This window comes from Leopardus geoffroyi, chromosome B1 (assembly GCF_018350155.1).
Source record: "Leopardus geoffroyi isolate Oge1 chromosome B1, O.geoffroyi_Oge1_pat1.0, whole genome shotgun sequence".
Classification (NCBI taxonomy): Eukaryota; Metazoa; Chordata; class Mammalia; order Carnivora; family Felidae; genus Leopardus; species Leopardus geoffroyi.
In genome coordinates this window covers 204,091,015-204,105,533 of record NC_059327.1, presented here as the reverse complement: position 1 = coordinate 204,105,533, position 14,519 = coordinate 204,091,015, and the positions used below count along the sequence as shown (strand labels likewise).

Here is a 14,519-nt window from a genome sequence, read left to right as displayed (position 1 = left end):
CAGTAATTAATGTTTATTGAATTTTTAGGAAGCACCTTTGAAGTCTTGAAATTGCTAAAAATATTTTACTCTCTGCGATTATATAAATTACATGTTCCAAAACATTAAAATATTTAAATAATTTTGCACCTAACTCATAGTTCTGTTAGCAATTTTATGGTAACTAATTGGAAGAGAACTTAAATATTAATGTTAGTAGTTATTTCCCAAGTAGTACCACTTGCTTTCAGAAAGGAAGCAAAAAAGACTGTAGATATTCTAGTGACCACACATGCAGTCATCCCTGGACACAGGTAGCTCACAAAAGATTGTGTGTAAACTAAGCAAGGAAAATGGCGGTGGGAGTAGGGGAGACCAAAGGTGAATTGATGCTGTGGAGTAGTGGCTTCATTTCTGTCATTGAGCATTTACTGGGTGCCTGCTGGATGCTGGGTGCTTTGTGGGACTTAAAAATTCTTGAGTGTCATGAGAAGATGGACCTTTGAAAGCATAAGGTAGTCGTGTCAAGTATAGAGGGGGTACAGGAATCGGGGTAATTAACTCTGTGGGGCTGTATTGCTTGAGGGGTGGGGAGTAAGATGGAAGAAAGCACAGTTCACAGAAAAAGAATGATGGCACAGTGAGGTTTGTAAGGGTGCCTAACAGCTGCCTGGTAACGGACGGGAGATTGGTGTTTCAGGATTGGAAATGGCATGTACTAAGGCCCCACAGTTGAATGGGGCAGAGGTTTGGAATTTTACGGAATTTCAGCTGGGTAATTCTGCAGCGACTAAGTGACAAGGGCCTTGTATGTCGTGCTTGATCCTTTTAGGCAGGGGACCTATTGAAGGGTTCAAAACAGAGGAATATTCTGGTCACATGTGCAGTATGAGAGGCCATCCGGACAGAAGTAGAGGATATATGGAAAGCAGACAGATGTGTGGGTTGGGGACCAGTCAGGAAGAGACAGCTGTATAGTGTCTGAGGCAGGAGATGTTAATGGGACAAAAACAGGCATGTTTGCTTTGTGTTTTGTGTACATGAGAATCCTGGCTTTAGCCTTCACTGGGCTGTATGACCTGAGATGTGCCATTTTTACCTGACCACCTTTAGTGCTATTATGCCCTAAGATGCCATATTTTCTTTGGGTCTATAATAAGTTTAGCTGTAAAGTCTTTATTTGTTTTTAAAAGTTTATTTATTTTGAGAGAGAGAGAGAGAGAGAGAGAGAGAGCAAGCACATGCAGGGGAGGGACAGAGACAGAGAGGGAGAGAATCCCAAGCAGGCTCCACACTGTCAGCGTGGACCCTGATGTGGGGCTTGAACTCGTGACACAGAGATCATGACCTGAGCTGAAATCGAGAGTCAGACGCTTAACCAACTGAGCCACCCAGACGCCCCTACATGTAAAGTCTTTAAATAGTAAGTCTGAGTTTTTCATATTGCATTTGGAGTTTCTTTTTTGGAGATTGCTTTTATTTTTATTTTTTTATATATATTTTTAATGTTTTTATTTATTTTTTGAAGGAGAGAGAGAGAGAGAGAGAGAGAGAGAGTGAGCGAGCATGAGTGGGAGAGGAACAGACAGAGAGGGAGACACAGAATCTGAAGCAGGCTCCAGGCTCTGGGCAGTCAGCACAGAGCCTGATGCGGGGCTCGAACTCACGAACTGTGAGATCATGACCTGAGCTGAAGTCGGATGCGTAACTGACTGAGCCACCCAGGCACCCCTGGAGATTACTTTTAAAACTAGAGTGTAAGCCTGGCAGGAAAATGAATTTGGTATCTTTCTTACATATATACACATTGGCCACAAATGATGGCTTGTACCACAGAGTAGAAAACCAGTTTACTGAGAAAGGATGAAGTGTCTTAAGTCACAGGTGCAGAACTCAGTTGTCCGTGGCACTTGCACGTGTTTTCAGCAGGAGTGCCAGTTTAGGAATAAATATATTCTCTTATGGAAAAACGTCTGGGTTACAACATAGGATCTGAAGTAAGTAAGTAAATCGATAAAATGCCTTTATATAAATACATTTTGTCTGTATGTGTGTAGCATTAGGGGGACGACGCTTATTTAGTGTTTATTCTTGTACATTTATTTTTAAAGAATATTGATGTAACCAGACCGGATTTATCCTCCTGTCTTAAACCACTTACATGAAAGGCAGAATATCTCGAACAGCAGTGTTCCAACATTGGACACCAGGCAGCACAGGACAGTGATCTCTGAGAGACAGAAAAACTAAACGAGCTAAGGACTGGCCGAGCTCACTGCCTTGAGAGCATTTGCAGGCCGTGGCTCAGGAAGAAAGGAGGGAGTAGCCCAAAGAGAACCTGGTGGTTTTCTTGGTGGGGGGGGGGGGGGAGCGGGAGGCCAAAGTAAAGTTACAGGGCAGAGTACCAGAGAAGAGAGGGCTGCAAAGAGAAAAAGAGAGTTTTGGAGAACCACGTGGGATTCTCCTTGAATACTCAGCTGTGTACGGATGAGCACGGGCATGTGTGGAAACTGCGTGCCAAGGAAAGAACCCAGGAAGGGAGTTGTGCAACAGTCCTTGGAGCTCATGCAGGGCCCCAAACAATTTGTGTGCCCACAGCCAGAGTGGGGGAATCTTGTGACACACAGATAGTGCACTCCCAGGGTATTGCCTCAGTAGTGGGGCAGATTGAAGGTGCTCTCATCCTGGGAGCATCTCTCTACCTTCCCAATGGAATGCTGCCTGATGCATGAATCACTTAATAAAGCCAGTTAGATCTTTAAAAAACAAACAAACAAACAAACAAACAAAAAGGTGTTCTGATCCCACCTCCCAAATTTACAAGCAAGCCTTGGGAAGACCAGACTCTTCCCAAATAACCCAACTATGACCCAGAACAAAGCTCAGAAATATTTGAAGGCGTAAAACAATACCCATGACCTAACACGGTAAAGCCTACAGTGTCTAGACTATCTGGTCAGAAATCATGAGGCATGCAGAGACAGACGCAGGCAAGTACGATCCGTAATGAGGTACAAAATGAAAAATAGAAACAGACTCAGAAATGACACATGTGATAGAATTATTAGCTAGATGTTAACGCAGTTATCACTATATTCTGTATATTCAGCCAGATAGAGGAGAGCATGAGCATGTTAAAAGGAAACACAGAATAAAAGAAAACCCAGGTGAACTTCTAGACTTGAACGCGTTGGATGCTGCAGCAGAAGAGGTGAAGGAACTTGAGGAGATAGCAATAGAAAGTATCCATCCAAAAAGAACCAGGAAGGAGAAGCCTGCAGGGCAGGGCGGGGGTGAACAGAGCATCAGTGAGCTTTGAAACCGCTTCCCGCTTCCCGCTTCCCGGGGCCCACTGTGTATGCGTAATTGGAGTCCCTGAGAGAAAGAATGGGAATGAGGAATATGAAAAAAATTTGAAGGAATAATGGCTGAAAAATGCCCAATTTGTTGAAAACTATAAACCCACAAATCCCAGAAGCTCAGTAAGCTTCAAGCATAAGAAAGATGAAGAAAATTACACCAAGACACATCATCATTGTGTCAGGGAAAACAACGGTTAAAAGAAAAATGCAGTCAGGAAAAGCGATGCATTAGGGGTGCCTGGGTGGCTCAGTGAAGTGTGCAACTTCAGTCAGGTCGTGATCTCACAGTTTGTGGGTTCGAGTCCCACATCGGGCTCTGTGCTGACAGCTCGGAGCCTGGAGCCTGCGTCACATTCTGTGTCTCTCTCGCTCTCTGCCCCTCCCCCACTCATGCTCTGTCTCTCTCAAAAATAAATACACGTTGAGAAAAAAATTTTAGAAAAAAGATGTATTATTTATTGAACCAAGATAAAGATGGCAGACTTCTCATGAGACACGGCGCAAGCCAGGAGATGGAGGAAGAACAGCTTTAAAGTACAGAAAGGGAAAAGCATGACCTGGAGTTGTAAACCAGCAAAAGTGTCTCTCAAAAGTGAAGATGAGATCAACATTTTTTCAGACGTAGAAAGCCAAAAGAATGCATGGCCAGTGGATCTCCATCACAAATATGGTAAAGGAAGTTCTGAGGTGGAGAACAGATGTCACCAGGTGGATATGTGAGTCTACAGAAAGAAAGAAATACGCTGCAGATTGTAAATGTATGCAGAAAATACGTTTTAAATTACTTTGAAATACAGTTGTCTAGTTTTTTGATGTGTATTTTTGAGAGAGAGCAGATGGGGTTAGATGAGAGATGAGCAGCGGGCTACAGAGAATCCCAAGCAGGCTCGGTGCTGACAGCAGAGAGCCCAGCGGGGGGCTTGAACTCACGAACTGTGAGATGCTGACCTGAGCCAAAGTCAGACGCTCAACTGACTGAGCCACCCAGGCGCCCCTACGATTGTCTATTTAAAAGAAGAGCAGTGGTGTGCCTGGCTGGCTCAGTCAGTGGAGCAGGCAACTCTTTTTTCTCGGTCACGAGTTCAGGCCCCAAGCCCCATGTTGGGGGTAGAGATTACTTAAAAATAAAATCTTAAAAACTAATAATAAAGCAAAAGCAGCAACAAACCATGAGACTTACGTGTAGAAGGAAAATGTCTGACAACAGTAACATGAAGGCCAGCAGAGGGGAATGTAGGGTTCTTGTATGTTTAGTGGTAAAGTCTTACTTGATGACTGTGGTAAGTAAAAATGTACACCATGACACTAAAGTGACCACTTCAAACAGAAAAGTGTAGCTCACAGTTCAACAAAAGAGATAGAATAGAGTCATAAAAAATACTCAATTTTTAAAAAGCTGAAAAAGAGGAAAAGGAAACAACACATGGGTCATTAGAAAAATAATTAGGTGATAAATTTTTATAAACTTAAATGTCCATTTAATATCCACAATTGTATTTAATATAAGTGATCTAAGATTATTATTTTTTTTTTTTCAACGTTTATTTATTTTTGGGACAGAGAGAGACAGAGCATGAACGGGGGAGGGGCAGAGAGAGAGGGAGACACAGAATCGGAAGCAGGCTCCAGGCTCTGAGCCATCAGCCCAGAGCCCGACGCGGGGCTCAAACTCACGGACCGCGAGATCGTGACCTGGCTGAAGTCGGACGCTCAACCGACTGTGCCACCCAGGCGCCCCATAAGTGATCTAAACATGCCAATTTTAAATTAAAAAATTTTAAAAAATTGTTTATTTATTTTTGAGAGAGACAAACAGAGCTTGAGCAGGGGAGGGGCAGAGAGAGAGAGACACACACACAGAATCGGAAGCAGGCTCTAGGCTCTGAGCTGTCAGCACAGAGCCCAATGTGGGGCTCGAACCCATGAGCAGTGAGATCATGACCTGAGCCGAAGTTGGATGCTTAACCAACTGAACCACCCAGGCGCCCCAAACATGCCAATTTTAAAAGATTGTGAGATAGGAAAAGTATCACGTCCCAGCTATATGCTTTCTGCTGTAATGTGCTGTAAACATAGAGATGTACACAGTAAAGTCATAGGGAAAGACATGCCTTGCCTTATGTAAGTCAAAAGCTGGAGTGGCTCTTTAAGTATCAGAAGAATAGATACCACAGCAAAGAGAGTAGTTTCATACTGATATAGGGGTCAGTGTATTAAGAGGACGTAACAGTCCTAAATGTCTTTGCACCTAATAACAAAGCTTCAACGTATGTGGATGACAAACTGATAGAACTTCAAGGGAAAACATTGCTGGATCATAGGGTAGATCTATGTTTAGTTTCTTGAGGGACCTCCATACTGGTCTCCAGAATGGCTGGAGTTTGCATTCCCATCAACAGTGCAAGAGGGTTCCCCCTTTCTCTGCATCCTTTTAGCCATTCTGATAGGTCTGAGGTGGTATCTCATGGTGGTTTTGATTTGTATTTCCCTGATGATGAGTGATGTTGAGCATCTTTTCATGTGTCTGTTGGCCATCTGGATGTCTTCTTTGGAAGAGTGTCTATTCATGTCTTCTGCTCATTTCTTAACTGGATTGTGTGTTTTTGGGTGTGGAGTTTGATAAGTTCTTTACAGATTTTAGATACTAACTCTTTGTCAGATATGTCATTTTTAGATACCTTCTCCTATTCCATAGGCTGCCTTTTACTTTTGTTGATTGTTTCCTTTGCTGTGCAGAAGCTTTTTATCTTGATGAGGTCCCAATAGTTCATGTTTGCTTTGGTTTTCCTTGTCTTCTGCAACATGTCTAGTAAGAAGTTGCTCTGTTGAGGTCAAAGAGATTGCTGCTTTTGTTCTCCTCTAGAATTTTGATGGTTTCCTGTCTCACATGTAGGTCTTTCATCCCTTTTGAGTTTATTTTTGGTTGTGGTGTAAGAAAGTGGTCCAGGTTCATTCTTCTGCATGCCACCCTCCAGTTTTCCCAGCACCACTTACTGAAGAGACTGTCTTTTTTCCATTGGATGTTCTTTCCTGATTTGTCGAAGATGTTGACCGTATAGTTGTGTGTCCATTTATGGGTTTTCTGTTCTGTTCCATTGATCTATGTGTCTGTTTTTTTTTTTTTTTTTTTTTTTTTTTTTGGTGCCACTACCATACTATCTTGATGATACAGCTTTATAATATAGCTTGAAATCCGGACTTATGATGCCTCCAGCTTTCTTTTTCAGGATTACTTTTCTTCTTTGGGGGTCTTTTGTGGTTCCATACAAATGTTAAGGTTGTTCTAGTTCTGCGAAAAATGCTGAAAAATGTTACAAGAAATAAGTCAGTCAGGAAAAGACAAATACCATATGATTTCACTCATATGTGGAATTTAAGAAACAAAACAGATGAACACATGGGAAGTGGGGAGAAAAAGAGAAAAGAGGGAAACCACAAGAGACTCTTAAGGATAGAGAACAAACTGAGGGTTGATGGAGGGAAGTTGGGGGATGGGTACTAAGGAGGGTACTTGTAATGAGCACTGGGTGTTGTATGTAAGTGATGAGTCACTGAATTCTACTCCTGAGACCAATATTGTATCATATGTTAACTGACTAAAATTTAGATTAAAAAGAATTTCAAGGAAAAATAGATACATACAAAATTATGGTTGGAGTTTTTAACACCTCTCAGTAATTGATTGAACAAGTAAACAGAAAATAACTAAGGTTATAGAAGACTTGAATGACGTTGTTAGCCAACCTGACCTGACAGATGTTTACAGAAAACTCTACCCAACGATAGCAGCACACTTACACATTCTTTTAAGTAAATGTCAAACATTTACCAAATAGACTATATTCTGGCCCATGAAAAGTCATTTTTTTAATGTTTATTTATTTTGAGAGAGTGTGCATGAGCCAGGGAGGGGCAGAGAGAGAGAGAGGGAATCCCAAGCAGGCTCCGTGCTGTCAGCACAGAGTCCGATGCAAGGCTTGAGCCAAAATCAGGCATCAGACACTTAACCGACTGAGCCACCCAGGTGCCCCAAAAAAGCCTTGATAAATTTGGAAGAATTCAAATTGTACAAAGCAGCTTCTCTGACTACGTGGAATTATATTAGAAATTACAGATGAAAGACACTTAGCTACACATGCAAGAAAATCATGTCACACGTTAAATAGCCCATGAGCCAAAGAAGAAGTCAAGAGGGTAATTATAAAGTATTTTGGACCTAATGAGAATGGAAACACCACACATCAAAATTTATAAATCATTGTCAAAGCGCTGCTCATAGGGACACTTAGAACACTAATCACCTCTTTGTGCAAAGAGAAAGGGCTCAATGACTTGTTCTCTCACCACAAGAAAGCAGATCAAAGAGCTAGTTACACCCAAAGTAACCCAAGACAAGGAAATAATAACATAAAGGCAAAAATCAACAAAACAAAAAATTTTTAAATATGGAAAGTCCACCAAACCAAAAGCTGATTCTTTTTTTTTAATTTTTTTTTTCAGATTCTCTTAAAAGTAATAAAATTGATAAACCTTGAGCCAGGCCAAAGATTTGAATAAATACTGCATAAGCCTGTGAACAAATATTTAACATAATTAACGCTTAAGGAAAACCACCGTGAGACAGTGCTACACAGTCCTTACAATGGCTACCATGAACACAGCTCACCACATCGATGAGGATGTGGGTTACTGGAAGTCTACAACATTGCTTTTTGGGAATAATTTGGCAATTTCTTAAAAGTTAGACATGCACCTACCATATGACCCAGTTATTCTATTCCTTGGTATTTATCCAAGAAAAACAAATGCATGTGTCCATACCAAGATTGTACATGAGTGTTCCTAGCGACTACTGTTTGTAAATAGCCAGAAACTGGAAATAACCCAAATGTCTCTCAATGGGAGGATGGATAAAAACAAGGTGTGGCTTACCCACGTAATGGAGTACTACTCAGTAATTAAAAGAAACAAAGTCCTGATACATACCTGGGAATCCTCTCCAAATAACGGTACTTGATAGAAGAAGCCAGACAAAAGACATTATGTTGTGTGATATAACTTCTGGACTTGCATAGTAATCGGTAGAGACAGAGCCCAGTCCAGTGGTTGCCTGTGAATGGGGGTAGGAGGAGAGTGAGTACAGGAGGGAGGGAGTTCAGGGGGCACAAGGAAACCTGGGGGCGACGGTAAATGTTCATTGTCTTGATCTCCGTGGTTTCATGGGTGTGTGCGTATGTCAGAAGTATTCAGGTTGCACGCCTCACATATCTTCAGCTTCTCCTACCTCGGCTATACTTCAGTACAGCTGTAAATGCCTTTCAGGGAATCAGTGGAGTTTATATGTGTGCCTTCCACTTGATCACAGATAGTTAGGAGCATAACCATGGGGCAAGGCACTAGTGTTTGGTTAATTTGAATTTTAGTCACGTGTTGTAACGTACACACGTGTGTATCTTACAGTCTCTGTTATTCGCTTTGTCTGAAAACGGTGTGGAGAGGAGAGGCTGGCATCTTTCGAGGACTAGCTTTATACTAGTTGGCCAAGTGTTGAGAAGTTTTGACTTTGGTTCCCTCTCTCCGTGGATCATCTGGCCTGCCTTCATGGCTTTACATACCACATGCGCTGGTGACCCAGAATTACATATTCAGTCGCAACCCATTTCCCAAGTATCTTACTTGTGCAAAACAAACTCGCCACATTATCTGGATGTTTAACACGAAATTCATGTGTAACAACATGTGTAGCAAACTTTTGGTTCTTGCCACGGCCCTAGCCCTCCAGCTGTGTGTGGCAGCCCTGTTGTTGGCATGACTGCTGCCCGGGTGGTCCGACCTGTTCTCGTCACATCCTTGGGTTCATCAGCAAGTCGTGTGGCTCTGCCTTCAGTGCTCCTAAATCAGACACCTCTGCTTTTCCATGGCTCCTGCCTGCTCCTGGAACTGCCTGGAACAGTGTTCATGCACCCTGGGTCTTACCATGTCCTTCTGAGAAACCTTCAGCCTCTTCCCACTGCCCGCATGGGCAACCCTGCCTGCCCCCGTCTCTGGTGGTGCCCCTGGCCTTTGTCCTGCACCGCCCCCCCGCCCCCCGCCCGACGCCCTCACGTGTTGCCCATGGCTGCAGTGCTTGTCTCCCAGATGTGCAGCCGTGTGTGTTTCTGTGTTGCCTTAGCATTTGGGCCCTAGCTCACTTCACCCTTGTTAGAATGACGTCCTCCTTGTAGCCCTGCACCCTTGCTGATTTTTTTCTTCGTGGAGGAGTGCTTCCTGCCATTGGATGGCCGGCGCTTAAGTCTGAGTTCGCCGGTCCGGTGTCTCTCTGGAACCAGCAGGACCTCTGGGCTATTTGCAGGTGCATCTGTGATCTAACCTGTCAGGATATTGGCACATTGTGTATTTCAGATGTTTTATGGAAGAGGCCTTCCTCATCCCAGAGCCTTCCCTGCGCTCAGTCAAGGAAGACTTGTTTTTGCCTTTCCCACCTCTGTTCATCCTCAACATCTGATTCCTTAGCAGTCTTGTCAGCTCTTCCTTCATAGCAGACTTCACTGCTGCCTCACTCCTAGGGAACACGCAGCTTCTCCCTGATCGATCCCCTGTTCCCATCTCCTCTCTTCCCCCCCATACAGCCTCATCGCCCTGATGGAACCTCCCCCGCTTCCCTCTCTGTCTCCCCCTGTGGCCTCCTGCCCCAGTGCCTTTGTGCTTGCTCTCAGGAGTGGCCCTCTCCCAGGTATCTGTGTGGCTGCTATCAGCCACCGACATCAGGTGTCTCCTCGAGGAGGTTCTTAATGATGGGAAGGCATTGTCCCCAACCCCTGTCACTCCTGTCTGCTCTCTGTTTTTCTCCTTCTCAGTGATCACTGTCTAACGTTCTGTATTTTTTCCTTCTCTGTCTTATTTGTAGTCTTTGCCTTTGACAGATATATTAGCTCACCGTGGGCAGGGAACTTCGTTTTAGTTACTGCTGCATCCTCAGTACCTGGACGAGTGCCTTGGCACATGGTGGCTTCCAGTAAATACTGGACGAACAGGCTGACCAGTGGGTGGACAGACAGATGATCTGGAACTGAAGTGGTTACCCTCAAGTCAGTTCTGGCTCTTATGTTATTATCTCTGGCTTGGAGACTTTGTAACCTTGGAACCTAGCACCTCCTTCTCTGGGTAAAAAGGTGGCCTGGAACAATCTGAAGGCTGTGGCTGTTCAGTTAGTGATGGGTTTTTTTCCATAGGCCTGGGGACGAGAGGTGGTTTTAAATCAGTGAGATTTTTTGAAACTGTCATACTTTCTACATCTTGGATCTGTCGGGACAGAGAAAGACGTCTGCTCCCATGGTGTTCTGTGGTTTGAGTAGTCTGGAGCTTCCTAGAACGCCACTTGTTGGGATACAGTACTCACTTCCTTCCCCTCGCAGCCCAGACATTCACACGGCTGCTGAGCTGGGTTTGGTTAAATCCATGGAACCTGCGTATGTGATGGAAACAGTTTTGGTCACTGGGTTATAAAGGCAGGTAAGAGTATATGTGCAAGTCTTTTGTGTGTTAGTGGTGCTGTCATTCACTCTCTTATTCATTCATTCATTCATTCATTCATTCATTCAGCCCCCCTGTTGAAGCACCTGACCTGCTGGCCCGCCGGGGCTTTAGGGAAGGAGCCTGCGGCCTTTTGAGAGTACGCAGTCGGCCGTGGAGCCAGTCGTTTAAATGCACACTTATAGTCCAGCTAACAAGCACAGCCAAAGACGTATGTGAGCCTTGGTGCAGGAGAGCAGGGAGAGAGCGATGGACTGAGGGAGGAGCTAGACTGCTGGCTGGGCAGGGCTGGGTAAGGTATCGGGAGGAGCCTCTGGCCGAAACCGGAGACTTTTGTAAAATACCCCAAAGTTCCAGCCTGAATAACCTTGGCCTGGGTCCCTGTCCACCTCTCCAACCGATGAGGCCCATGGCAGAGGATGGCAACAGAGGCCTGGGGGGTTTCTGTCACCTTGATCCCACACGTGCTCTGGCTTGGAACCCTTGGCACACCTGTCCTGCCTCTGGAAGGCCATGCCTGGTTTCCCTGCTGACCTGTTCCCAGGTCCGCCTCTCTTGAACCTCTCAGGATTTGCAGGATTCCTGGGATGGTTTCTCTATGGTGCAGATGACCAGTCTTGGGCTCACATTCATTTGGGTTAAAATCTTGGCCCCTGCTTGCTGACCTTGTGACTTTGGGCCTGTTTTACATCTCTGGAGCTTGTTTGTGTATTTTTAAGGCTAATTTTTCTTTTCTGATAGGATGGTTGATCTTTTTAAGAGAATCCAGGGTAATGATCTTGCATCTTAACTATTTGAAAAAGCAGACGTTGAAATCAGGTGGCTGGAGATGCATTGAGCATAACCGCTGCTGAGCTGGAAGGGAGGCTGGGTCTGGGATGTGTGGTGCCATCCGGCTCCTGCTGTTTATCTCGCCTCTGGAACAGGACTACCACCTCCCAGGTGGTTGGGATCTGCACACATACACACAGGCCAGAATTACTCCCTTGGGTCTGAGCCCTCGTGTGCACGCACGCACCTCTGGAATAGTGGCTTTAAACTCTGCTGATGGCCAAGAGTCCTGGTGTCCCCCGTGTGGAAATTGAGATGCACACTTTTCAGCACGTGGGGAGAGTAATAACATGTCTGGGTGAAGAGGCTAAGTGGACAATTTTCTAACTCCTTCTAAGATGTTCTTTATGGTGCTACTGTTTATTTGAAGTACGGTGAATTTCTAGAACACTAGGTACAGTTTTATTCAACAAATTACTTATTAGATGCTTATATAAACATACACGTACATTGTAATTTTAAAACTATATAGTATTTTTAAGTGATCTTGGCTTTGTGAATCATGTTTTGAAAATAGAAATATTTTTTCTGTTTCAGACTCCTTTTAATTTTGGCATGAATCATAGAACACCACCCTACCCCGCTGGGGATTATTGTCTTCTGTGCAGAAGTGAGCGGAAAGACTCTTCATTCTTAGAGAGCGGAATTAAGACTGCGAGCAAATTGGCCCTTTCTATGGCCCCCAAGGGCAACAGCGTGCTGCACCTGCCACTGTGGGTATGCCCAGACTGCCGGCGGACTGTGGAGAAGGAGGAGAGGCATAGTGGCCTCGACCAGCCATCGGTGAGTGTCCACCACGGACAGCATGGGCTCCTCCTCAGCTTTCTCACCCGGTGGGCTAATTGGGCAGTGAGATCGTTAATTTGGGTCAACTTTCTGGAAGGAAACCCCTCTTACGCCACCTTCTGGTTCCTCGCTCCACCCTCGGGGGCCATCCTCCTGGTCTTCTGTCCATACCTGCAGCAGGTAGTGGGGGAGACCTGCTCTCCTTGGTGGCACAACTCAGTCAGCAAGCTCAGAAGACCAGAGGATGTGTTTGGGCTGGTCTCAGGATTTCTTTGGCAAGACAGTTTGCTGAAAAGCTCAAAAAGTCTTTGGTTCTAGCCAGTTTCACGAGCTGGTAACTCACCTAAAATTTTTTCCCAGAGGCAGTTCTTAACTCTGCCCCCGCCCCCCCCAGTTTTTCCTTGATTTCTTTTCTCAGCTGAATGGAGGCATTCTTGAGCACTTCGGGCTTACATAGGAAGGCCACACTCTTAGTCTGCTCTTTGGCCCAGTTGTGTGTTAGTGGCCCTGGTCCCGAAAGGTCTTGCTAGTCTGCTCTTTGGGTTCTGGAACGACGTGGCTCTTACAGCCATGTGAGATCCCGCATTCTAGGACTTTTCTGTTCCTTTTATTTCGTCTGTAAGCCACTGCCTGTTTTCTAAGCTGTTGTCTCCTGATGCCTCACTACCGGCAGCCGCCAACACCAGCATCCACCACCGCGTGTTCTGACCGGGGACTGCTTTCCAGGTCACGTGTGCTGGGTCGGTGAATAAACGTTTTGCTTCCGCACAGTGTGAATCTTCCTTTCCGGTTCTGTGGCCTCCTTCCTGCCTCCTGCTAGGCCAGTGACTTCTGTTCTAGGGGTTCATTGAGGGCAGTGCCCCAGCTCATGTGCTACTTTCTGCGCAGGCGTTTGAACAGCTAAGCCTCAAGGTCTCACTGTTTATCAGAATAAAAATTGATAATCTCTCGCCACCTCGTCTCACGTGCTCCTTTTCCTGTGCATTCTCTTCAGCACCCCTTTCCTTCCTTCCTTCCTTCCTCCCTCCCTCCCTCCCTCCCTCCCTCCCTCCCTCCCTCCCTCCCTCCCTCTCTTTCTTTCTTTCTTTCTTTCTTTCTTTCTTTCTTTCTTTCTTTCTTATTTTTTTAAGTTTATTTATTTTGAGGGAGAGACAGAGAGTGAGAACAGGAGAGGGGCAGAGAGAGAGAAGCAAAGAAGGAATCCCAAGCAGGCTCTGTGCTGACAGCACAGAGCCTAGCATGGGGCTCGAACTCCCAAACCGTGATATCGTGACCTGACCCGAAATCAGGAGTCCGGTGCTCAACAAACTGATGTGCCCCGACGCCCCTCCTCAGCACCTCTTTGACGTAGTGTGCGTTCGACGTCCTCATTCTGCTCGGCTTCTTCACTGGAATATACACTCCACAATGGCAGCTATTTTTGTGGATTTTCTGACCAGGAATGGTGCCTGGCCTGGCACATTTAGGAAACCCAAATATTTGAGTTAATAAATAAGTGATTGCACACGGAAATGAATAAACCATGGAGCCCAGCCCCCTCAGTAGGATTCAAAAGGTGGCATAGTCTGTCTTTAGGGTTTACCCTCAGATCATCTTGCTTTGATCATTTTATTATTTGACTTTGTGTCCTTTGTGTGTCCTCTTAAAGTGTATGACCGTTTCCCCGTTTCTTTCATGGGAAGCCACTGTGCGGTGCTGATGTTGGCGGCCCACTCCATCCCCGCCGGCTTCTGCTTGCCCGCCCAGAGCACTCCGTGTGCCCCCCACGCTCCCTGGGCTCCCGGCCCTCTGTCTGCAGGCCTGCTCTCCTGCCGCAGCCTGGCCGTGCCTTTGGAAGGAGGGTTTGGAGACAAGTAGAAATAGCTGATTTCCCAGAAGTTGTCTTGCCGCGGTGACAGTCTCATTTCCTAACCCCACTTTGTCCTGGATAGTGCTATCAAATGAGGCTGTCTCATCACACAAGTGACACTGGGCACCAAAGAGGAAATGTTGGCTTATGTTTGTAGGCTTAGACCTTTTGTTGCTTTT

At 45.3% G+C, this 14,519-nt stretch overlaps 1 protein-coding gene across 9 annotated transcripts in view; it reads left to right on the top strand.

Annotated features, from left to right (window-relative positions):
• FAM193A (family with sequence similarity 193 member A) overlaps positions 1 to 14,519 on the top strand; it is a 167,839-nt gene that overhangs the window by 59,866 nt on the left and 93,454 nt on the right. For all 9 annotated transcript variants that reach the window (XR_006711625.1, XR_006711626.1, XR_006711623.1 and 6 more), the window contains exon 2: positions 12,243 to 12,488. Coding sequence is in view for 5 of the 9 variants with exons in the window: in XM_045474779.1 (XP_045330735.1) it covers positions 12,261 to 12,488 (228 nt within the window). In the remaining 4 variants the exon portion in view is untranslated. The remainder of the gene's footprint in view (positions 1 to 12,242; positions 12,489 to 14,519) is intronic.